The sequence below is a fragment of the Pholis gunnellus genome (genome assembly GCF_910591455.1).
Source record: "Pholis gunnellus genome assembly, chromosome: 18".
In the NCBI taxonomy this organism is placed as follows: Eukaryota; Metazoa; Chordata; class Actinopteri; order Perciformes; family Pholidae; genus Pholis; species Pholis gunnellus.
Genome location: NC_136545.1, coordinates 20,976,234 through 21,003,080, shown reverse-complemented (window position 1 = coordinate 21,003,080; position 26,847 = coordinate 20,976,234). Strand labels below are relative to the sequence as shown.

The 26,847-nt window shown below is 40.1% G+C and overlaps 2 protein-coding genes across 2 annotated transcripts; one reads left to right on the top strand and one right to left on the bottom strand.

The window, feature by feature from the left end:
- Window positions 1-2,166: 2,166 nt before the first annotated feature.
- Window positions 2,167-4,755, top strand: lage3 (L antigen family member 3). The gene is made up of 3 exons (XM_079179117.1): window positions 2,167-2,231; window positions 3,946-4,074; window positions 4,160-4,755. Exons 1-3 carry the CDS (start codon window positions 2,182-2,184, stop codon window positions 4,272-4,274), a joined length of 294 nt encoding a protein of 97 aa, XP_079035243.1. The 5' UTR covers window positions 2,167-2,181; the 3' UTR covers window positions 4,275-4,755.
- Window positions 4,756-6,408: 1,653 nt separating this feature from the next.
- On the bottom strand, window positions 6,409-11,160 carry wdr45 (WD repeat domain 45). Its single transcript, XM_079179112.1, has 11 exons — window positions 11,027-11,160; window positions 10,770-10,864; window positions 10,208-10,282; window positions 9,693-9,797; window positions 9,317-9,422; window positions 9,143-9,237; window positions 8,561-8,640; window positions 8,257-8,465; window positions 7,915-8,016; window positions 7,681-7,826; window positions 6,409-7,081 (listed from the first exon to the last, which is right to left on the bottom strand). The coding sequence occupies exons 2-11, from the start codon at window positions 10,816-10,818 to the stop codon at window positions 6,972-6,974; spliced, it is 1,077 nt and encodes a 358-aa protein (XP_079035238.1). The 5' UTR covers window positions 10,819-10,864; window positions 11,027-11,160; the 3' UTR covers window positions 6,409-6,971.
- Between the last annotated feature and the right edge of the window lie 15,687 nt (window positions 11,161-26,847).

Sequence of the window (26,847 nt, the reverse complement as noted above, 5' to 3'; positions counted from 1 at the left end):
GATCTACTTTGATTCAGATGGTAATGAAGCAGGAATAAAATGTACACATATAATAAATATAACACATGCACAATGAGTACTTTTACTATACTTTAAAGCTACTACGAGGAACTTTCATTTAGTGGTGGTTCTGTCGCCCCCTGTGGACTAAAGCGGTAGTGTCTCTGAGCGCCAGAGTCCCTCATGTTACTGCAGCAGGTCTGACAATCTGCTCCTCTCAGTCCTGGTCCTGGTTCTCCCGGGCCTCCCTTCCCTCCAGCGGGTCCAGCAATACGTCCTGGGTCTCCAGCAGAGAGCAGAAGCTCTGCTCCTGGAGGAGGAGGAGGAGGAGGAGGAGGAGGAGGAGGAGTAGGCGCTGCTGCTGCTGCTGCTGCTGCTGCCGGGAGCTGAGCTCTCCTCCTCCCTCCGGAACTCCGGATCTGGGTCTGTCCACGGTGGACCAGTCTCTGCTGGAGGATCTGGGTCTGTCCATGGTGGACCGGTCTCTGCTGGAGTCTGAGCTGAAGGAGGTTCTGGTGAACCTGCATGAGTTCATCTGGTTTCACTAGAATCCGACCCGGTGGCTCCGATGACGAGCAACAAGAATAACTCTATAGAAACAGACCATCTTCTCTCTGATGGTCTCTTTACTGATGGAGGTCTGATAGAGGATCAGGACTACACTGAGACTGGTTCATATAGAGGATCAGGACTACACTGAGACTGGTTCATATAGAGGATCAGGACTACACTGAGACTGGTTCAGGACCAGTTATAAGCTCCTCTCTGTCACTTTAAGTCTAATGTAATGCTGTATATACATACACAGTATATTTCTATATGATTGAACTATTATCATTATTTACAGTAAATTATTGAAGCAAAAACTAAATCTCACAGGCTAAAATAGAAATAATAAAATAAATAAAAATATGTATTTTATTTATAGAAATAATATATAAAATACAAAGTTATGGTTATGAGTTACAGGTATTAAGTCATACGTGTTGTAGACATTATTATAATACTCAACAAGCTATTTTCATTTCATGTTAATTATAATTATTCAGTATTTGTGTCTCAGTCATTAAATATTAGATATTGTTTTAATACTCAGTAAAGATTCTGTAGTTCTCTTCATGTACTCACTTATTCAGCGGATCGTTAAAAGAGTCCGGATCGGAGGAGACCCGGGTCCTCGTTCTGGTTCAGTTCTGATCCGGAATCTTGGATTTAAAATAAAGAATAAGAGCTAATCAATAATGAGCGCGTGCGGGTGATGTCATGGTTCCGATCATCACCAACAGCAGCTGATCCGGATCAGACTGAGACTCAGAGGACGAAGACACGCGCAGCTGAGTTTGACAGCGCTCCTACAAAATAAAAGTCTCCCCGTGGATTTATTTTGAAAAGTCTGGAAACTGAGTTTAGAATCAACAGAAGAGTCTGAGAGAGTCTTAGTGTCATATTTTATTTTAATTTGAATGAGAGATTATAATATCTTGAACATATAAATGTGTTTGTTACTTCAGGATGAACTGTGAGCTGTGAAGAGACAATAAACACAATATAAAGAGAATGTTTATGATAATAACAGAGAATGTGGTTTAATTATCAACAGAAGGTTTCCAGTTTAGATAAATATGAATGTTGATCTTTTTTACTGTACTAGGCTAGATTTTAAAAACCTATAATGAACATATAATATTTCTTCAGAATTAAGTATAAAATGGTATAAAATGAGTAAAATGAGCTTTAACGCATTCGGCTGCAGTAATAAAATGCTGCATAGAAACATGTTGCTTCGTGAGTACTTTAACGTTGATACTTCAAATGGATTTAGTCGATACACTAATATTTTAAAGTTCAATGTAGAATATGTCTTCCACACTTATCTTATCTTATAAACATATTTATATAATTATTTCATAATGAAAGCTGATATCCTAAATACTCAAATTGTGTCTATGGTTGTTGTATATTTTTGTATATTTTTATATTATCATATTTCATATTATTTAACACATATTTATGTATATTCGTCCCTCAGAAGTGTCAGTTCTCATCCTTTAGGTTTTAATAGGAGAGACGGCTGCAGTACCGTGCTCCGCCGCTGTGGAGCAGCAGAGCGCCACCACTGATCACCGGAACTGCTTCTTCTTCTTCTCCGGAAACGTTATTTATTGAAACACAACAAACACGATGGCGGCGACAGACGGAGAAAGAAACCACGAAACAGGGAAACTGGAGTTGTATCCTTTAAGAAGAACTCTGAATAGTTAGCTTCAACTCTTCTTTGTGTTTTAAGGTGTTCTGACTAATAAGTTCATATTTTAATGAGAAACGTAACGATAGCAGCAGCATTAGCTTAATGCTACATGCTTCATTAGCCTCTCAGTAACGTCTGCTTACTGTCTCGTTTCCTCGTTTCCTCTCCTAGTTTACTCCTTTTCTTTTCTTCTCTTCTTATTTATTCTTTATTCTCTTCATCAGAGATTCATGCAGGCTAAAATATGATTTACTTAAGTTATTAATATCTAATATCATGTAAGTTATTAATAATAATGATAAATAATAGTTTGTACAGCACTTATCTTATGTTTTTATTTATTTGGCACTTCTTATGTTTCATTAACCGCTCGAGTAAGACATAAAATCAACGGTTTATTTCATTTATCTTTATTTTATTCTCAAGAATAAAGAGCAGTGGAACTCAATATTTTAATTGTTAAAAATATAGTTTATTTCTGTCTGTGTGTAATATTCTTATTTAGGGAAACATTTAGCTTTGAAACTGTAAAATGATTGAAAGAAGAAGAAATCAGATATTATAAGAAAGTCTTTTGATAAAAGATAAATCATTAAGACTTCCTGGAACAGTCCAGATATTAATATGAATTCTGTGGAAACTAATAAAATAACAAACAGAAGCTCAGCTCTCCATGTGATCGATAGATCTACAAGTTCCTCTTCTTCCTCTTTTCTCTTCATCTCTTCTTCCTCTTTTCTCTTCATCTCTTCTTCCTCTTCATCTCTTCATCTCTTCTTCCTCTTCATCTCTTCTGTTTCTCTTTCTTCCTGTTAGTTTGTTTGCTTCACGTTTAGATCAGCTGGTCTGATACAGAACGCTGCACATTGAGGAACGTTAACGGAACCGTTGACTCACCAGGAACATGAGTTCCACATCTGTAGAACATCTGCTGCACATTACGTTTCATATGAACCGTTTCTTTTGTCGTTTATGAGACTTTGTGATGTAGTTTAGATGCACAGCAGCTAACGGACAATATGTGAAGTTATTTAAAATGTATTTTCATCTTCAGAGCGTTCGTAGGAATCTCTCAACGTACGATCAGCTCGTCATCTGAGGACTCATTTAAAGTGAAGTCTAAACGAGACGCTCAGACAGAGGTGATGTCACGGTGATGTCACGGTGATGTCACAGTGATGTCACGTGTTTTCGGTGGCTGCAGAGTAAAAGTGAGCTTCTTCTCCTCCAGCTCACGTTCAGATAAAAACTATAAAATACTTCATAACACATCGTAGTTTATTCGTTTTATTAATATTTTATATTTAGAATCTGAATCTGCAAAGTAGCCTCACTTTTAACGTTTTTAAATAAATGTAGTGAAATAAAAAGTACAAGATTTCCACGAACATCATGCTGCCTGTCAATCACCATGTAGCCCCGCCCCTAAAGCATCCCCTGCTTTATGGTCTGTGTGACTCTAAATGGACCATCATTTACTAAATGAACATCATGCTGTATTGAAGAAGACTTGAAACTAGAGATTGAGACCATAAACTCATGTTTACAATGTTTACTGAGGTAATAAATCAAGAGAGAAGTAGAGTCATTTTCTCATAGACTTCTATACAACCAGAGGAGTCGCCCCCTGGTGGCCACTAGAGAGAATGCAGCTTTGACACGTGAAGAACAGAGTTCTTCCTTGACCCCCCCCTCAGCTCTCTGGACGTCCCGTTCCCGTCCTCTCATGAAGCCTCCATCGCTCTTCGTTCTCTGTCTCCGGACCGCGAGCCGAGGAAAGGCGGCATCAGCAAACATCTGGCGGTGACCGGCAGCACGTTGTCTGTGTGAGGAAGAAAAACGTTTAAACGTCTTCTGACCGCTGAAGTCCGTCCTCTAACTTCTTCTTCTTCTTCGTGTGTTTTTATTCAGGAAGTGGAGCGCAGACGAAGCTCGAGTCCTCCGAGTGTCGGTGAATTCATTTCTGGATCACCTGACGCTCGTCACGGAGACCATGCAGATGTTCGGCCCCCCCGTCACCCAGTGAAGCCTCGTCGCCTGATTCAGGACTTCATCCTCTGGCGGTTCAGGACTTTGAGATTGTTTCCTTCTTTCACGTGGAACAAAGAGACCGGGCGGCTGGGTTTTCATCAGAACTTTATTTGTATGAAACGGATGTGGTTCATCGTTCATGGTCCCGTCAGAATGAACTGTGATCAACACGTCAGTCGGTTCAGCGTGACGTTCCTCGTCCGACCAGCAGAGGGCGCTGTGTGATTACATACACTCATCCAGCTGTTTGTGAGAAACACAAGAAGGAAGTGTGGAATAAAAACATGACATTTATTAAAGAATAAGTGAAAAGGAAAAGAAGCTCCACACGATGTCCTCTGTTCACTTCTGTTTCATAAATCTACCAAATATTTGACTAAATTCAGACATTTTACAGAATCATTCCGTCAGAGAGTTGAAGCTCGTGTTCCTTCATCTGAACTGTTTCCTCTCATCAAGTGGAATAAATATGTAAAGTTATTCGTTACCTTTGTGTGGATGTCTCCTTCATAAAGAATAATATTTAACTCCTTTATTCTCCATGAATTATGAATCTCTTTATGTGTCACAATAAAGACTGGAGGGATTTTAATCAGATGTAAAAGGTTAACGTCTGTATTTAACGTATTGCTGCTCTGTGAGGAGCAGCAGACATGAGTCAGCAGGTTGATGACTTCACCAGAACATCGATCCGGTTCTGACCCGATCACAGGTTTGATCCTGGCTCGTGCGCGTCCTCGGCTGCGTGCAAGAAACTCGTTAAAATGTAACATTCTCTCCGTAGTTCTGCATAAAACACCAGCAGCACGAGGACCCAGTGACTCTTACATTAACATGACGTACTCTCGTTACTGTAATAACGTTTTTATATATTTGTTTGTGTGTTTTTGTACTTTTTAGTGTATTTTATAAAAGCTTTAATTTTACACTAATGAATCACTAACGCACCGCCCCGCGAGCCCGCTCAGTGACGCAAATCAAGGGCACCCGACAGGTGCATTCTGGGTGTGGCTATGCTAAACATGCTAAACATGCTAAATAGCTAATGGTGGATCCTCCAGGTGGCTTCTGAGGAAGTTCTACCGTTTGTGGTCTGGTTCTACTGGGACCAGAGACGTACCTGGAGGAGCTTGGTGAGGACTTGGAGGTGTTCATGCTGACAGTCACACAGGTGAGTACCACAACGTGTGTGTGTGTGTGTGTGTTAATTTGTTCACTTGAGTCAGTGATTTGTTTCATAAGTTTATTATATGATTATTTCCTCAACCTGCTCTCATCTTCGTATTTGTTCTTGTACTTCAGTAAAATGTATTTAACGTGGTAGTACTCTTGGTAAAATACTGCAGTACTCTGAGCATCCATGAAGGAGAAACGTCCTGAGCTCGTGAAATGTTCTTCTTTTAGTTCCTGATTTAAACCTAATCAGATGAGCTTCATCTCTTCATGATGATGTTTTATTGTGAGGACAATGATCCGCATCACGTCCTTTGTTTAAAGATAAAAGACGTTTCTGTGAGAGGTTTACGAGCCGTGTTGTTCGTGTTGATGTTCTTTATTTCTGCTGTGTGTTCAACAGGTTAAAGGTCAGAGAGACGTTGTGTCTCTTGTATTAAACATAAACCAGGAGAAGTTTAATAATGTAGAATGAACATCATGTGATATAAAACAAAGTCTCTGCTGCTGAACCCTTCAGGTTTGTGAAGATTATCTTGAACAAAACCGGTGAGAATCATAAACGTTTGTCTGACAAAGAGATTAATTCAAAATCATACGGAGGAATCTCATTGGCTGTTTGTGGAGGGAACCAGTGATGACGACTTCCTGTTGGGCGTCGCCATGGTGACGTCACTTGTTGGTTTGTTGATGTTTTGAAGCCTCGAGTTCAGCGTTTTACTCCGTCGCCATCTTGCTTTTTTGCACCCAGTGAACAGGAAGTGACCACATCTGGACTGAGGAGGAGTGACGTAGAGACCTGTCAATCACTGTGTAGCCCCGCCCCTAAAGCATCCCCTGCTTTATGGTCTGTGTGACTCTAAATGGACCATCATTCACTAAATGAACATCATGCTGTATTGAAGAAGACTTGAAACTAGAGATTGAGACCATAAACTCATGTTTACAATGTTTACTGAGGTAATAAATCAAGAGAGAAGTAGAGTCATTTTCTCATAGACTTCTATACAACCAGAGGAGTCGCCCCCTGGTGGACACTAGAGAGAATGCAGCTTTAACACATGGAGCCTTGACTTCACTCTTCAGAACCGGAGGTCGTCTCCTGGTTGGACAACAGAAATAGTTCATCCTTGCAGCTCTTTATTAGCGTAGCTTTGTTAGCAGCTAGTCCATTATTAATAGTACGAAGCAAACTTTTATTGTGAAGTGTACAGGAAACTAACAGTACGTATTAATCGCTGAGCTCTTTGTTTAATCTTCTCATAACAGAAGAAAAACTAAATATCAAACTATTCCTTTAAATGACATCACGGTGTCAACATAAATAAAACTTGATGTAAATACTGATTTCTTCTCAAAAATGATTTTAATTAGATTGTAACTTGTCGTCTCTTCTTCGTGATGCACATAAAGTTTCAGGCTGCTACATTCAGGAGATACGACGATAATAATTCAGTCATCATCGTCCTCGTGTCTCCTCCTCTTCCTCCTCTTCCTCCTCTTCCTCCTCACGTCGGCCTCAGAAGTCGTCGTCGTCACAAATGTCCAGATAAACGTCGAAGGCTTCTCGGTTACAGTTTCCATCCGGAGTGAACACGTATTTATGAAACGTGCCGTCCACACAGATCGCTGCAGGACACAAAACAAGGTTTAGATTTCCCTTCAAAATAAAAGTCCTGCTCTGCTGTAGAAACGGAACCACGATGACGAGAAGTAGAGAGAACTAGAACACGTCTTTAGTGCAGAAAAACTCTCTCCTCTCCTCTCTGTGTTCTCTTCCTGTAGTTCAGTTTCTCTCTTGTGGTCACATGACTGTTGGTCTCAGATGAATCAATCATGACGTCATAGTTTCACAGTTTAATGTTAAAGTGAACTCTTTATTAGAGGACACATTTATAATGAAACATGAAGAATAAAATGTTTTTATGAAATATCAATATTTTAAGCTTTATTTTGGTGCTTTTACTGATGTAAGCGTTTCGTCACACATGATGTGTTCAAGGACCGTCAGAAAGATGAAAATCAGACGACGTTTTTACAGCTTCTGGCTGATAAACGCAGTTTTGTTTAAAGAAAACCTGATTTTCCATCTCGTCTTCTGAAGTGTTGGAGGATGAAAGAAACTCTTCATCCATCTATGTTTAATATTCACAGTTTATTATAACGTCTCATCTACACATTCAATCACAGAACACGACATGAACACGATGCTTATTGTGTTTCCTCACCGATGACGGAGTTGACGTTCTTGGACGTGTTCTTCCCAAAAGCACAGATGCAGGCGCACTCGGCCGGCACGGTGAAGCTGGCCAGCGACCACTGGCTGTCCACGTACTGACCAATCACAGGGCCCACCTTCCCCACACGGGCCAGCCTGAGGAGCACACAGCAGTCAGCTCACAGGGCTCTCATGAGTCTACAGAGCGGTTAAAGGGTTAAAGGTCAGGAGCGGGAGGTCTTACGCGGAGCGGCGGTTCAGTTTGGTGTCTTTGAGAGCGAAGATGTGGACGGTTCCTTTATCACTGGAGGCGCACAGGAAGGACGAGTCGTGGCTGAAGTTGATGCTGAAACAGAACAGAGTCAGAGCTTCAGAGCTTCAACGCTTCAACGCTTCGGTCCACAAACCAGTCGGTGACGTCACGACGTCTAAACGTGCCGCTGGACGCGACGCGCCGCCGTCTTTCAAATATGGTTTTCTTTCAAGGCGAGGAAGAGAAAAAAGCAAATACTAGAAGAATCACAGACTCTGCTATGAGGACGAGCCGTTTGACCTCCTGACTACCCACAATCCCCCGGGTGAGTACCAGTAGAGGGTGGCGGGGTCCGTCCCGCGCCGCAGCTCCACCAGCTTGTCTCTGGTCGTGGTGTCGAACAGACGGATCAGCGTTCCTTTGCGAGAGGCCGACGCCGCCACGCTGCCCGGCTGGTTCAGAGCCACGCAGGCGATCTCGCTCTGGTGGGCGTTGATGGTGAACGGAGCCGACGACGTGCCGGGTTTGGTGTTAGAAAGGTCCTGAAGAGAGAGAGAGAGAGAGAGAGAGAGGCGTTACACTAACGCTGGTTCTTTAATCCACCTGGTGTGTGTTTTATTTCTCTTGTTTGACTCACGACCAGCTGCAGACTTCCACACTTATGACCCGGAAACACCAGCAGCTGCTTCTCCAGACTGGGACACAAATCACACAAACCTGCAGCACAGGAAGGGTTAAGCTCACTATGAACAGCAGCGTTTAATAAGAAGCTGTTCATGAGGTTCACTGCTCACACAAAGGTTCATTTATGAGTCAAACACAAACAACTGGGAAAAAATAACGTCAAATTCTTAATATTATTCTTTAAGTTTGTTTTAGATTTTTGTATGAAAACAGTTCAAATAAGGAAATAATAAATGTAGTCGTTATTGTTACTGATGTATAATAATGTGTTCAGAGCTCGTGTTAGAAGTTAAACATCATAATTCATCTCTAATATCTGTTTTATATTCATAAACATCTCCTTCAAACTACTGGATTTATTCTAGTTCATCACCAAAACTACATTTTACAGATTACATGTGAACACATCATGATAACGTTATAATGTAGCTTCAGCCAGTACTCATGTTCACTGAGCAGAGCCTGAAGGCATCATGATGTCACTGAAGTGAACCTGGTTAGCCGTTAGCTCCTCTGTTAGCCGTTAGCTCGTTACCTTTGGGGTTGTCTCTGGTGTCGAACTCAAACAGCTTGGCGGGGTTGTCGGGGAAACTGTAGACGTAGATCCGGTTCTTCAGAACGATGATGATCCTGAAGCACAGACGACAGATTCATGAGTGTTGATCGATGCTTCAGAGACAAACTGCAGACGTAGGAACATTGAACTCACTTGTCGTGTCTCATGCGAACAGCCAGGACCGGTTTAGTGAACGTGAACTCCAGAACCAGTTTGTCTTTCGGGTCCCGAGACTCCCGAGCGTCGTCCCAGACCAGAACTGGAATCAGAGATCAGAGTTATGCTGCGTTTATCTCGTGAATACTTTGTCTGTTTTCATTCATTGTTGGACATTTACGTCTAAATAACCAACGTGATGATGAAATCAGTCTCAATGTTGATAAATACAGAAAGATTATGAAGATTTCTCTATAAATGACTCCACTAAATATAGCGTTTTATACACAATCAATAAAATCTATTTTAATAGCAGCGGGATCAGTGAGACGTGATGATGATGATAATAAATAAGTGACTTGATGTAACTCACCAGATATTTCAGAGAATTTGGGGTTGACTCCGCCTCCAACGACGGCCAGCAGGTTGGATCGATGCAACATGGAGCACGATGCCACACTGCCCACCTGCTCGTGGTCTACACACACACACACACACACACACACACACACACACACACACACACACACACACACACACACACACACACACACACACACACACACACACACACTTAACAATTTAAAATTACTTAAATATTGTTTTACATGACAATGTCACAGCAAAAGTAATATTGTCTCCTAGAAATACAAATCTTATCAAAACAGTATTTAATAAACGTGTGTCTCTCAGGTAGTGAGGTCATCAGGTAGTGAGGTCATGTTTCTCAGGCAGTGAGGTCATCAGGTAGTGAGGTCATGTTTCTCAGGTAGTGAGGTCATCAGGTAGTGAGGTCATGTTTCTCAGGCAGTGAGGTCATGTTTCTCAGACAGTGAGGTCATCAGGTAGTGAGGTCATGTTTCTCAGGCAGTGAGGTCATCATCTTACCCAGGTGTCCTTTCTCCATCAGCGGCTCCACGTTGTAGATCCTGACCCCCGTCTCCATGGCGCAGCAGAAACAGCCTGAGAAAAGATTAAAGTATTAAAGTACATGACTGTGGTACAATGTATATAAGTACACCTTCCCAACAGTTTATAGAAGTACAGTCCAGTAATCAATTAGTCAACTCATTTGATGGCTTCTGTTATTTTTCCAGATGTAATGTTAATGTATTCGTAATAATGTTACTAATAAACATTTCAGTGTATTTTTAATGCGTGGTATTAGTACTTATTCTGTAACAGAGTATTTTTAGTCTGTGGTATTAGTACCTTTACTTTCAGAGATTAGTTTTTACACTGTGGTATTAGTACTTCTACAGTGTAGTATTAGTACTGTAACTCTAACCCATTATTTCTACAGTGTGGTGTTAGTACTTGTACTGTAACAAAGTACTTCTACAGTCTGTTATTAGTACTTTTACTGCAGTGAATACTGTACTAAACCGGGTTCCTAGAGGCAGACTGAAGCTCTAGCTAGCGTTAGCTCAACCGTTAGCCGTTAGCTTACTCTGGTCCTGGTTGAACTGCAGGCTGTTGACTCCTCTCTGCTGAGTCATGGCTGCTCACCTCCCGTTACCGTGAAGTTACCGGTAGATTAACGACCTGTAACGGAGGAGAAACACAACACGAACGTCTTCACAGTTGAGCAACACTGTTGTTGTTGTTAGCATGTTAGCTAGCTAGCGCACATTAGCGTCAGACCGGATATAAACGCGACTCTCGTCTTTATTTTACTTCCGACATTTAAAATATGTAAAGTCTCACCATGAACACGTGGACACGATTCGAACCTGAGGGTTTAAAGTTGTAAACAAGATGAACGTGTGAGACAACACAACAACAACAGAGATGTGGCAACACGGAGGTTTGTTGTTGTTTTCAACAGTGACGTATTCAACACGTGCTTCCGGTTTTGTTCCATTTCCTGTTCATCATTTTTTCCCTGCAAATGAAAATAAATGAAATAAAAAAACGATTAAATATAAATAAATAAGAAAACGATGAAGGCAAAAAATAAACAAATAATTATATTATTTAAAAATAAAACGTATCTCCTCTGAGAAGGATATTATTTACAAAGACGCAGTCCTGATGTGATGAAAATGATTCTTATGGTGTCACTCAAATGCTTTTATTAGAAAACATTCACATGCTATTATGAAAAGGAACAATGTTTGAGATGAAGAATAATGTTATAACATTCTTGGGCTTCAGGACAATTTAGGATAGAATGAGTAATGTATATAAAAACATATAAACATAAATTACATAATAAGATGAAATGAGTTTCACACATGCAATCTCTAATCACACAATATTTCATAATAAGTAGAAAATAAAACTACATTAAAATGTTTATTGTAACTTTGTGAATAATAATAATCATAATGGGCGTTCTGTCCTCCTGTCTGATTAAAACCTCCAACATATTTCGGGATCATTGATTAAGTGTGAGGTCTCAGTCATCAGTCGTTCATCTGTATCCATCAAAAGATTGATTTAAAGATCAATAACTTATTGAACATTGAGGGCATCAACGAGGCGCTCTGACCCGGAGACGATGACATCTTGCGATCGTACGGAGCTGAAGTCTTGAGAACATTTGTGCCGACAGTCGGACCCAGTTATGGATCATAAAGGTTGTTCAGGAGGAGGAGGAGAGGAAAAGTTATTGTCACCAGAGAATCTCCATCATTTTTAATGCCGACCAAATGGGTCACGTCTAGATTTTACAGACTGCTGCTTGAGACGCCAGTAAAGATTCTTTTACGTCCTGTAAAGTGCCCAATAAAAGCTCCCTCAGGTTAAATATAGAACCTCATGCTCACTGAAGATAAACATCAGGACATGTTCTGTGTGAGGCAGCGATTCTCAACCACTGATGGGCCTCAGAGCGCCATCTAGTGGGCACCCTAAAGCATCCCCTGCTTTATGGTCTGTGTGACTCTAAATGGACCATCATTTACTAAATGAACATCATGTTGTATTGAAGAAGACTTGAAACTAGAGATTGAGACCATAAACTCATGTTTACAATGTTTACTGAGGTAATAAATCAAGAGAGAAGTAGAGTCATTTTCTCATAGACTTCTATACAACCAGAGGAGTCGCCCCCTGGTGGACACTAGAGAGAATGCAGCTTTAACACGTGAAGCTTTGACTTCACTTTAAAGAACCGGAGTTTGTCTCCTGCAGACATATTTAGACCAGTTTATTTATTCTCCTTTTATTGTCAAGTTGTGTTTTTATTCCTTATTTATTTAAGAACGTGGTTTTGTTTTTAACAATCAGAAGTTTGGCCTTTTAAAGGTCTCGTGTGCTGGAGCCGGGGACATCTAGTGGTGAGGTCGTAGAATGCATCACACTGAAACTTCTCCCACTATGTTGCCTGCTGTAAAGGTTTCTTAAATGTAGTTCCTGCATTTTAAATTCACAGCACGTCAATCAACATGTAAAGTATTGATTAATGTGAACCGTCAAGTAACCAACAGAACCAGCTCCATGTTTTAACCTTCACAGCTGTTTGTCTCTCACATCGTGTCCTCGTGTTTATGCTTCATAATGAATCAAAGCCGCGTTCACACATCGACTCTCTAACGGCCTGAGAAACCTCTGAGGTCTCCGTCATCAGTCAGACTTAGTTCTCATTAGTCTTCATGTTTGTGTTGGCGATGTTAAGTCATGTTTTGGGTTTTAAATTGCTTTTGGGTTCAGTGTGTGGACGAGCAGAAATAAGGTTTTAAAGAATCTGCTGTAGTATTCAGGATCCATTAAGGAGTCATTGTAGAGTTTAAATAAAATATTAGTGAAGTCCTGAAGACTAGAGTCCGTCTGAGAGAGAAAAGGGATTCGACTCAATGTTTCTAATATGAGATATTATTGATATTATGATAAATAAATAAAATCATATTAGCGCAACAAATACATGATGAAAACAAATAAACGTTCATGTCTGGATGTCACTTCAATCAGTAAAATAAAACACCGTTATAGTGTGTGTGTGTGTGTGTGTGTGTGTGTGTGTGTGTGTGTGTGTGTGTGTGTGTGTGTGTGTGTGTGTGTGTGTGTGTGTGTGTGTGTGTGTGTGTGTGTGTGTGTGTGTGTGTTGTAACATTGAAGCGTTGAGACGGACGTCAGTCAGCAGAAACACTTTAATTAGGATGAGAGGAAATACGAGGCTCGTTAAGCTTTATTAGGTGTTGAGCCCAAAATGTGTTTGATTTCCATACTTCTGAACTTCCAATCAATCGATCATCAATACTGAATTATTAGTTTTTGATGATTAAACTGGAGATGAAAGAACAAACATTTCACTGAGTCGTCTGTAAACTGTCTGTTCGTTTAGAGAAAGTCTGAACCAGACGTTCACTTCATGGATTTATTGTGATGATTGTGATGATTGATGAGTTATTCCACGTCTGATGAACCTTTCTTCAGACGTCCACATGAGACTTCACTCCGGAATCCTTTTCTTTCACACACAGAAATATAATATCTCCATTTTCTATACGTGTCCCTCTCGTCCTTATTTCATATTGAGTGTTTTTCATCTCTTTCTGTCTGAAGGTAGAACAGGAAATTGTCTGCGATTACTTTAAGAGACCAGAACATGCAGCCTCTCTGTTGCTGTGTTCTAGAAATGATGTTTATATACTTCTTATTTATTTCCCCAATTATGCTCTGATGGGAAACATATTTGCTGCATGCATTATGATCAAAGCTGCATGTTTGAGTTGAACATGTCACGGTGGAGGTGGTTTAGGAGGACGAGGACCAGAGACTGGACCACTGACGGTGGTGAAGGTTCAGGAAAGTTGGTGATTTCTTGGTGGTCGAGGGCTTTACAATCCCAAATATGAAGCCTGATGGATGAGAAAAGAAAGAGATGTTCCGAGATTCTTTACTTCCAGATTCCGATTGCCATTTATGAACCAACAGCTCGTTAGGTTTAGTAAAAGATCGTTAAATAGTTAGGTTTAGGAAAAGATCGTTAAATAGTTAGGTTTAGGAAAAGATCGTTAAATAGTTAGGTTTAGGAAGAGATCGTAAAATAGTTAGGTTTAGGAAAAGATCGTTAAATAGTTAGGTTTAGGAAAAGATCGTTAAATAGTTAGGTTTAGGAAAAGATCGTAAAATAGTTAGGTTTAGGAAAAGATCGTAAAATAGTTAGGTTTAGGAAAAGATCGTAAAATAGGTTTAGGAAGAGATCGTAAAATAGTTAGGTTTAGTAAAAGATCGTTAAATAGTTAGGTTGAGGAAAAGATCGTAAAATACTTAGCTAGGTTTAGGAAAAGATCGTTAAATAGTTAGGTTGAGGAAAAGATCGTAAAATACTTAGCTAGGTTTAGGAAAAGATCGTTAAATAGTTAGGTTTAGGAAAAGATCGTAAAATAGTTAGGTTTAGGAAAAGATCGTAAAATAGTTAGGTTGAGGAAGAGATCTTTGTTTGCGTTAAAATACCGGCTGAAGTGCTTTACCTATTCACTAAAGTTACGTGACAAAAACATCAACATTGACTTCTTGTTTCACACGGGGAACAAACGGCGGTCTGCTGGGTGAATATCTCTCTTTGTTGGACTTTAGTGTTCTTTATACTTCCTCTTTCATGATGACGTGGAAAACATGAAATGATTTCGTGGGATATTCAGTAATTATGGGGCATTGCTATTTGTAGGTTAAAGCTATGAAAGCTGGATGAGAGCAGCTTGACCAAGAAGTCTGGACATCTGAGTGAGGAAAAGTCTAGAAGTCAGCAGGAAGCTTGTATCCTATAAAGATAATTTCTTGGAGACTTGGCGGAGGTGTTCGATGTCAGAGCCACAGCTGCTGGTGGTGGTGGTGTGTGGGGGGGGGGGGGTCACATGATAAGGAGGTACAATCCAGGATTAAGTCGTGGTGTAAAATATCAGAAGACGATCGTGTTGCATCTCTAACCATCGATGATGTCACATAATGAACCCTCTGATCCGGTTTAATCAGATCTCAGAGCTCACAGGATATCTGGAGCTCGTAATAAATGACGGAAAATGTAAACAACTCGTCCAAATGGACACCTGGCGCCAAGGTCTTTATCATTACTACAAATCTTCATCTTTAAACAGATTCATTTCTGTGTTTTCCCAGTAATGTAGTAAAAAAAAGGGTCCAGCTGGTTAAACGGCGTCCGGGAGACGCCGTTCATCGTCTCCCCGGAGCATTTAATCGGTGTTAATCACCTCCAGAAACAAGCACCGAATAAACCGTTACATGACTCAGTCTGACAAACAATGGCGCCTCCTCCCACTCGTTCTCAGCTGGGCTGATGTCGGGGTTTTCGGCCCCGCTTGAGGCCCGCAGAGACGGCAACAACAAAAGGCAAAAAGGGAGACGGTCCACGTTTCACACTGTAGATCTGTAGAAGTTGTGTAATCTGTGTGACTCACATTCCTCACAATACCGTGTGATTGTGAGTGGGCCGGCACTCGAGAGTATGTTTGTGGATAGCTCTGCTAGTTTCCACAGGAAGCAGCAGAGTGTTTGGTTGATGTGTTATGCAGGTGAGTTTTAGTTTTAAATCGGGATGTAAAAATATCATCTTTGTGCGTGGACGTGTTGATAATTTGCATACGGTGTTAAAGCGGTTGTGTAACGTCCTCTGAGGGTCGACAGCAGTTTAGTTTTGAGACAATAGTCTCAAAAACCTCCGGTTCTGTAAAGAGAAGCCAAAGCTTCATGTGTTAAAGCTGCATTCTCTCTAGTGGCCACCAGGGGGCGAATCCTCTGGTTGTATAGAAGTCTATGAGAAAATGACTCTACTTCTCTCTTGATTTATTACCTCAGTAAACATTGTAAACATGAGTTTATGGTCTCAATCTCTAGTTTCAAGTCTTCTTCAATACAGCATGATGTTCATTTAGTAAATGATGGTCCATTTAGAGTCACACAGACCATAAAGCAGGGGATGCTTTAGGGCGGGGCTACACAGTGATTGACAGGTCTCTACCAGAGACGTATACGGCGTCTCTACGTCACTCCTCCTCAGTCCAGATGTGGTCACTTCCTGTTCACTGGTTGAGAAAAAATCAAGATGGCGACGGCCGTAAGTCAAGATGAATTGTTGTATCTTCTCTTTAAAGTGACAGACTGATGATCTCATGAGGTTTATTCTTTTAATCTCACCTCAAAGAGCAGATTTATAGATGCAGTACTTAAAGTACTTCATTCACTCTCTGCAGAGGAGGAGGAGAAAGCGACTGTGAGGGAGTTTATTGATCCTTAAATGTGTCCATAAGTGGGTCAGAGAGCTCCGCGGTGTCACGTTGTAATGTTGTGTATTTAAAGGTAAATACTAACAAACTAATACCATCATCAGGAGCTCCTTCTTCCATCTTATTAAGTGCTGACATGACACAAAATGCTACTCGCATCATGTCACCTTCTGTCCTGATTAAGATGTGAATTATCCCCCCCCCCCCCCGTGGGGATATCGATCTGCCAGTTGCCATGACGACAGTCTCACCAAAGAAGAGACGAGCGTCACGTCCAGGAAGAGAGCTGACGATGACCTCGTCAACACCAACGAAGAAGAAAGTGGTTCCTGGGAAACTCCCTTTGAATTTTACTTTCATATTAATGTGAGGTACTTTCATGTCATACTACACCTCAGAGGTACATAATGTACTTTTTACTGTAGTACTACTACTACTACTACTAATAAAAGGTCATATTACCAACGAGCAACAGTTTGCAGAAGAAAAGAACAAAGGTTACGTTAACCACAGTTTGTATGAATTAACGTGAATATTCACTTTCATTAGCCGTATAAACGTCTTCTTTCTGTATGAGGGCAAAAACAAGATTATTTTAGGTATAAAGTATTCTGAATATATGTTTCATGTAAACTTATTGTGTTTGTATATTTTGAATGAGTTCCTCTGAATGGATGATGTTCAGACGTGTGATATGTTGATATCCTTCAGGTTCTAGGATCATTCTTTGGACGTATAGAGCTCATTCACAATATATATATATATATATATATACATATGTGTATTTATATCTTGTGACGTTGCGTTGTTATAGATAATTAGGAATATTACATTTTTCTGACTTGGGGCTAAAATCATGATATTTAAATATAGACACATTAACTCTTCATCACTGAACAAATCGATACTAAATCAATAATCCATGTCGGGCTCTCAAACTTTAAAATCAAACATCCGTTCCAGTCTTTGATCGTCTGAACGTTTCAGTGTTTAATCGACTCGTTTCATGAAACATTAACTTCCTTCAATCATCATCATCATCATCATCATCATCATCATCATCATCATCATCATTTCTAGAAAATGTGTTTTATCAAAGCTCATCTCCAGGAATCTGATGTTCATGTTGTAGTTTTGTTAGTTCGACAGAGATCATCGTCGTCGTCCTCATGTGGTAGACACGAATGTCCGTCCGTCAAGTTTTTAGATAATAATAACTTTATTTATATTGCATCTTTAAAAACAGAGTTTACAAAGCAGCAAAATCGAGACAATAATACAAAGATCAGTGAGACGTCGATAGAACAGAACAGAGAAGTGACGACATCACATAAAAGCCAGTCTGTAAAAATGTGTTTTAAGAAGTGATTTAAAGGAGATATTTGAGTTCAGACCCACTGACGGCTTGTAGCTCGTCTATGAGGAAGAAGAAGAAGAGCACCTTCGTCTCAGTGAGCAGACAGAACCTGAATCCTGCGGCTTTCTATCCCAGTAAAACGTGAGTAGATTTCAGTGCGGATTAAAGGGAAATACTGAGATCTTAATTGTCCTGTTACACTTTATTCAAACGGTGAAACAACATGTCGGTTCACCACAAAGGACACAATGAATGTCCAGCGGACGTCTCACTTTAACATCCTGTAAACCGTCCAGACAATGACGGGACTTCTGCATCTCAGGGGTCTCCATGGCCACTTCCACTAAAATATGGATTTAAAAAGTCTCAAATAAAAACTGAAATACAGCAGATAAAAGCCCATTGATTGATGGAAGGATGATATTTTGTAATGGCTGCGTAGGCTGTCGATGAGCTGCAGAATGTACATTAATATTAATCGGATCTTATTAACTTTGGCTGCAATATCTCTGCAGCGCTCTTCTCTCTTTGTCTTCTTGTCACATTGCATCGCTGCTCGCAGCTCTTTTTACGAGCCGAGGTTAATGAAAGAGTCGCCATAATGGGGATTTAAAGTATTTAAAGGGTTCCCTGAAAGTTTTCTGCTGCAGTTTAATCGCTAAACCTAAGACGGTGAAAGTGTTTCTCTTGGTGGGAGACAAACAGAGAGCGAGAGAGAGCAGAGGGATAAATAGAGACCTGATAAGGCAACCTCCCTGAATTAAAGAGGATCTGGACATGCAGTATTCAGAGGCTCAGTGACTGCAGTCACACTACTCAACACAACTCACTGCTCCTCAGCATTAATACGTGAGCTGTGTTCTATACGCCGCTCCCTTCAGCCTCTCCAGCAGCAGAGCTGAGAGCTTTAATAATGAACTTTGAGCCTCTGAAGGCAGTTTGCTCTGTTGAGTACATTTCACTGCGTTGTTATGTTACGTTGTTATGTTACGTTGTTACTTACGTTGTTATGTTACGTTGTTACGTTGCGTTGTTATGTTACGTTGTTACGTTTCCCTGCGTTGTTACGTTGTTACTTACGTTGTTACATTTCACTGCGTTGTTACGTTGCGTTGTTACGTTGCGTTGTTACGTTACATTGTTACTTACATTGTTACATTTCACTGCGTTGTTACGTTGCGTTGTTATGTTACGTTGTTATGTTACGTTGTTACTTACATTGTTACATTTCACTGCGTTGTTACGTTGCGTTGTTACATTGCGTTGTTATGTTACGATCTTATGTTATGTAGTTATGTTACGTAATGTTTTTAACACAAAACATAATCTTTTTTCTAACCTTAATCGAGTACTTTCGTTGCCTAAACCAACGTTAGCCACGTGGTATTGAGCCTTTCTGCAAATGTGATACGCGGCTGATATGAAACATATTTTTGGTTCAGAAACGTTGACATTACACATATCCGTGGTTTGCAGAAAAGTCCAATGCCAACATTTATTTAGTGACTGGGTTGAACAAGAAGTTATTCCATTAAACTCAAAGCCAGAGAGAATACTTGAATATGTATTATTTCTCCCTTTGACTTCTCTTACTCTTCATCCACGTTGCTCCTTCACACGGACATGTTGTTGAGATGTTCTGACACTTTGAGATTGTACATTATTAAAACCGTCTGTTTGATTGATAAGACGGACGTCATGCAGACCTCGTCTTTGTGAACAACATAAAGTGAGCAGAGGGGAGTCTTCGTATTCCTTCTTCCTTTCTGGTTGAGAGTGAGGCCATCATGAGAACGCGGCGGGTCTTTCGTCTGCTGCACATGTTGATTTAAAATGACTTTCTTTTTGCCTCCGTCTCTCTGGGTGACACGACGTTTGTCTGTAGTCATGAATAAATGGAACAGATGTAATATATGTGTTCCAGCAGGGCAGGCTGGGAAGAAAAGGATGGTGACCAGATTTCCCAACGAGATTGGTAATATGTAGACAGGCTGGCGTTCTTTTCATCACTCACAGACGACGACAACAGTCATGACTCATGCAAATGGGAGCTGGAGCAGAATACACAAACAGTCGGAGGGAAGTTGAACATTTTTTGGTGAAAGTAAACTCTTCTCCACTTCTGTCTGTTCTTGGCCTCACCTAAACCTGAACACCTTCTTCTTCTTCTTCACTTTTATTTTGTGCTTCCTGCTGCTCTGTGCATTAGACAGCCATGGACTTGACCCGTCTCTCTCTCTCTGCGCTCATCGTAGCCTCGGGCTGAGCTCCACTTTACTGCCTCCAGACCGACACACTCACTCATTGCAGATGTCACATTGAGGACAATAGCTGCTGTCAGTCTCACAGATTCTTTGTGTGAGAATTAATTAGAGCACAAAATTCTACTTCTATTCTAGATATTACTTTTGTTAAAGATAAAATCAAACCAAGATATACCTTTTTACTGGTGCTGAGAGGAAGTCCAGCTCCACTGATGGATCCATGAGTTAAAGGTCCTTTTATAAATGAAATGTTCTTTTTGTTTTTACAGCCTTTCCAAAACCCAAAATTGCGTTTGGGGAAGTTTACACTCGAACAACTGAATCCAACGTAAAGTGAGATATGGTGACGTTTCCCAAAAGCTTTTTATTTTGTCACATTAAAAGTTACAAAAGTACAAATACATATGTAAGCTAAGCTACATATGCAAGCTAAGCTACATATGTAAACTAAGCTATGTAGCTTAGCTTACATATGTAGCTTAGCTCGTTGTGTTAATAGGAGTTACTATAGTGCTTGGAGTGACTAACGATGCGTTTTCTTTTACACGGATCATCAACTAGTGAAGATGCTAACTTTTTGTCCGGGGCCAGTTAGCTTAATCCTTTTAGCATTTTATTATGTAGCCATTATCAGTATGTTACAAGAAAAAAATGTGTGCACGAGAGTGTTTAACCACAGGAGTGTAGTCCTAGTCTGCAGATGTGTAGTAGCGTTCAGGTCAGGATGTTCAGACTGAAACACATTAGCAATATTAATATTACTATACATTCATCTTAAGATTATTACTTATTCATTAACATTATTATTAACACATTAACATTATTATTAATACATTAACATTATTATTAACACATTAACATTATTATTACCACATTAACATTATTAACATTATTATTAATACATTAACATTATTATTAACACATTAACATTATTATTAATACATTAACATTATTATTAACACATTAACATTATTATTAATACATTAACATTATTATTAATACATGAACCTTATTAACATTATTAATACATTAACATTGTTAACGTTATAACTAACAGGTTAACATTGATATCATTATCACTCACACATTAACATTATTACTTATGCATTAACATTATTACTTATGCATTAACATTATTACTTATGCATTAACATTGTACAACTAGCAAATGTTAATCATGAAAAGTAGCTTCAAGTTTTTCAAAATGTTCTGTGAATGGACTGTAAGTGATTAATTGCGGCCTCATATCCATCGTTCAATGTAACGCAGGTGTTTAATCAGCCGTCGTTATTGTTAATTGCAGATGTGAGATTTTCTGTCGTAAACAGTAATTAAGAGGACAGTTCAGCTATCGGCCATCTTTATTTCTTCATTGTTGAAGTGATAAACATTTACACGGACTCGTTTGAGTTGAGACAGGGAGAGACGGCAGAAACCTGTCATCAGCCTCCCCTTTGGACCCAGCACTCAATATAAAGCTGCCTTTATGGACGCAGCGCTGCAGCTCTTTGAAAGCCTCGCAAATGTCATCTTGTAACCTCCAATCATTTAAATAAAGAAATAAATGGAGCATTTGTTGCTGAGTGTCTCCCATGATTTGTCTCTGCGTGTTCACACTCGGCCGTGAGGGGAATGAATAAAACCAGGAATGCAGAATCTGTTCATTCTGAGCAGATCTTCATAGAATCCTGCAGAGAAAGAGCTTTTCCTTCACCGTGATGACATTAGATTAACAATCTGAGAGAGACGGGAGCTGAGGGGAACGAGGAGGAGACGTTATATCAGTGGCTGTGACGAGAGAATAACTCAAACGGAGGAAGCGGTGGGAGAGAAATGGATTGTTCAGATGAGGAGAGATAAAAGGAGATTGAATCTACTCCTCAGTGATTCTCTCCACCAGCTAGGTCAGCAGTCTCTGTAACGAATGAGTAATCCTCATCATTTTTCATGTTGCTTTCTGTTTTTTTCCTCGTTTATTTGCACATTTCAACCGACTAGAGTAGCAGGAGGAGCCTCAGACTCCAGCTAGCTGCTCTACGATGACGCTCTGTGATCTCATGACCACAAACACTCATCCGGTCTGTTCACCTTTGACCTTTTTAACACTTCCTGTGTGTTTTTGCACCCGATTGGAGTCGTGGTTTTCGAGCTAATATAACGCATCTTCATCTTACGAAAAGTAATTTTTTGCGCGTTTTTCCTGCAAAAGTCCAGCAAAACGTTTGACTTTCTGCTCGTTACATTTTTACAAAATAAACCAATTTATCCCAACATACGTAATCTCACATCTCAGTAACGATATAGAGCATGTTTACTGGTAATTAAAGACATAAATAGTTTATATGGAGCGACCACATGGTTTTGTAAACTCCTGTGTGAATGAAATATTTGTCATATTTGTTTGTATGTGCTTGTTATCGATTTAGACGACGTAATTGTGTATCACGATGTTTGGAGTTATTATTTCATCACGATATGATTCCATCGAAAGACAATAAATGATCTTATACATTTATGATCACGATCTCTAGTAATAACAACGCTAATGTGCTGATGCTGAGCAGGTGTAATGTTCACCATGTTTACCATCTTAGCGTAGCGCGTTAGCATGCTAACATTAGCTAAACTGCAGTAAACACAAAGCGCAGCCGAGGCTGATTGAATGTCTTTAGTTCTGAAAGGTGTAAACTAAAGTGTTGGACACGTTCAAATGTTCACCTGGTGATGAAATGTCAGAGGATGAACAACATGAAGGATGAACCACATCTCATAACTGGTTGTTAGACAAACTTTTCTTTAGTTATGAGCAGCTTGTGGACTGAAGTTTTGATGACTCGATTCTAGCGTTTTGGCCGTCGCCATCTTGTTTTTTTCTCAACCAGTGAACAGGAAGTGACCACATCTGGACTGAGGAGGAGTGACGTAGAGACCTGTCAATCACTGTGTAGCCCCGCCCCTAAAGCATCCCCTGCTTTATGGTCTGTGTGACTCTAAATGGACCATCATTTACTAAATGAACATCATGCTGTATTGAAGAAGACTTGAAACTAGAGATTGAGACCATAAACTCATGTTTACAATGTTTACTGAGGTAATAAATCAAGAGAGAAGTAGAGTCATTTTCTCATAGACTTCTATACAACCAGAGGAGTCGCCCCCTGGTGGTCACTAGAGAGAAGTAGTCATTTTCTCATAGACTTCTATACAACCAGAGGAGTCGCCCCCTGGTGGACACTAGAGAGAAGTAGTCATTTTCTCATAGACTTCTATAGGACCAGAGGAGTGTTCTCAGTATATTTGATCCTGTTTTTGAGAAGTTCAGGAGGCATCCTGAGGGATGGTTGTAGTCTTCATACTTTACATTAATATATTAGATACATATATATCGGATATTAATGACTGTGAGCTGCAGAGAAACCAGACGATGTGTTTGTGAGGCCGACAGTTTTATATTCTCTGAACACTTCTCGTATTGATTTCAGCTGCGTATTGCAGCGCGCAGTGATCCGTGAAATAATTCATATTACATCCACCATAAATCAGAGAGAGCCTCACGCGGCTGACTCATCATCATCATCAGACCGTTTGATATTAATTCAGCTGCTTTACTTTTAACACATATGATTCTCTCTCATTCACGAGCATTGAGGCATAAAGCTGTCCTCCTTTAGGTGACGTCTTTGAACTTCTTCATGCTCTCACTTCGGTTTATACGAAGATTTTATAAAAGTATTACTGAGTCATTTCTGGTTATTTCAGCTGTTTTTCAAGGAGTTCCTGCAGGAACGTTAACAGAAACACTGTGAACAACGATAAAAACAACAGATGGAGGAGGTGAGAGAAGCACTCTGACTTCAGAGAGAAGAAACTTCCAATCTGACCCGTCGCTGTCTTTTTATGAGAGAGAGACAGAGAGAGAGAGAGAGAGACAGCAGCACAAAGGCTTCCCACGGGGAGTTAACGGCTCCCACGTAAGGTCTCACGGGGGGAGAAGCTCACAATGTAGGAGTCCTCCAGAGGAGTGGGCGCCGCTCTTAATGGCGGCATATTAAATAAAAAATGTCGCTTCCTGATGGAGCCAGTTCCAAATGAAAAAGGACATGTGTGAGTTTGTGTTTCCTGAAGACAAAAGAGAGCAAAGCGACGAGGATTCATTTAGATAAATGAACGTCTGACGTCTGTTCAAATACTCTGAAGAGAAGATTCTCTTGTTTCTGTGCATAAATTCACACAAACAGAAAAAAACAACATAAGTGTGAAAATGGTGTCTTGTGTTCGTTTGAATTTCCTTCTCAAATTCTACGAAGGATGAAGCCAAAAAAAGTCTTCCTCACAGACTGAACGATGAAGTGTGACTGTGTTAAAGTTATGAAAGTCCACTCACTGCAGCAGCGTCACAGCAAAGACCACAAAACACTTCAAACTACGACAAAGAGACGCAAAACAACCACAGAGCTTCAAAAAGACAATAAGACTATGAACAGAGATAACAAGACTATACAAAGAAAGACAATAAGACTACAAAGAAAGACAATAAGACCACAAAAAGAGACCGAAAGACTACAAAGAAAGACAAAAAGACTACAAAGTAAGACAAAATGACCAAAAGGACTACAAAAAGAGACCGAAAGACTACAAAAAGAGGTAATAAGACTACACAAAAAGACTACAAGTAGCTCAACGATGAGATTGTGAATCTTTTCTTTCATTATTTGCGAGCAGCAGGAGAAACCCGAGCACATGTTTCATGACTCTGAGCCGCTCCACCCACCTCTCATCCTCTCACTTCATTCCTCACAGCTGACTCCCCCATGTTCCTCCTCCATCTAATGTTAATGCTTTTACTTTGTGATTTACTGTTATGTATGGAACAAAGAGAAATAACACTAACTGTGAGTTTCTGCTGGACAGGAATGAACGGTGTTTGTTCTCCGTCGTGCTGCGTCTCACTGTGGTTAATAATGCTGCCGACCGCTTCCATTTCCGTCCCGACGTTGTTGAAACCTTAATGGACGACTCTGTGCGGTAATCTGAAATTAATGGCCGCCATCATTTAATGTTTCTCAAGCTGGCTTTGAGTCTTTAGCCGGCGGCTCGTGTGTCTGAATTCAGAATGTGACTCTTAAGCAGTTTTTTCTGCACACTTTGATTATCTTGTTTTATTCTCTACATGTGTATGATTTTAATATTACTATCACCTATAATAACATGTATAATATCTGCTCCAATACCACAAAGAATATACTATATTTTAATATACTGGTAGTATTACATGTGCGTGTGTGCATTGTGTACATTCTTTGTTCTTTTATGTCTGTGAAACACTTTGCTGCTCGCTTTGATGAGTGTCATATTAATAAGCTTTATTATTATTATTATTACTATTATTATTAACCACACAAGATAAGTTTTTATTTAAACTAATCTAAATATTACAATTACAGAGAAATTAGGATTTTCTAGGATTTTTTTTTTGTTGTCAAATCTAAGAGCCAATCAGCTCTTTGATCTGGCGTTTCCCATCATGCATTGGGATTTTTCCATTTCCTTTGTTTGCAATTTCACCTCTAATATTCCCTCTGCGTTCTGTTTGAACACAGAACGACTTTAAAGCCGTGCTATTTAGCAGCTACATGCTCACAGTAGTCGTCGTTAAACACAAACACTGTTTGCCATTCACCATCGTAGTTTAGCATGTTAGCATGTTAGCATGTTAGCATGTTGCTGCCGTACAGATGAGGCTGATGGGAATGCCTTCGGCTCTGCAGGTATTTTGGTCATAAACATAAAGTATTCACATCTAAATGTTGACCTGATGAAAAGTTATTAGTTCATCCCGAGAGGAACGATGATCCAAATCCATCCAATAGTTTCCACAGAGCTGCTAGAAACGAGACTGATGTAGTGAAGACATGTAGCAGAGTCCAGGTTAGCAAATATTAATTAACAGGCTCTCAATAAAAGAGAAGCAAAAATAAATTCTGCTGCTGATTTATATAAGAGGAGTCAGTAGGATTCATCCTCTTGGGATCAGGAACGTCTGGAGCTAATTTCATCTCAATCCATCAAACAGTTGTTGAGATATTTCAGTCCGGACTAAAGTGGAGGAGCGACTGACTAACATGACATCAATGGAGCCAAATAGCTTCTTTCCTTAATCAAAGAGAGACTCTGGAACCAACTCTGTGGCCTCATGTGACAACTAATAATGTAAAGAATAGAACTAGTTACGTAGCATTGATGTAGCTAACGTTAGCTAACGTTAGCCTCCACAAGCTACTGGCCATGCCGGACCAAATAAGGCTCTAAAATAGTCTCAGTTTAAGTTTGTGAGTTTTATCTTTCATTGTAGTCCAAAACTTTACTTGCAGCAGTTTGATAGATTTCAACTGTGACGCATGTTTCCTGTTCCAGAAGCACAGAAATAACAAAAGTAGTTCACTGCGTCTGAACGCTGCAGACAAACAGCGTGAACATCAGAGAGCCTTCAGTCAGACTGCTCCTCAAACACATCCTCTGTGACACACGCTGGGTTATTTCCTGCACAGTCTACTATTGTCTCCAGGAGTCTAACTGTATACTGAGCTGAAGGCAGGTAGAGTCACTCAGCTTGACCTGGAGGAGGAGGAGGAGGAGGAGGAGGAGGAGGAAGATGATGGAAGGCAGGATGAGGATCAGTGGTGAGGAGGAGCTCCCTCAGATGTGATCATCTTCTGA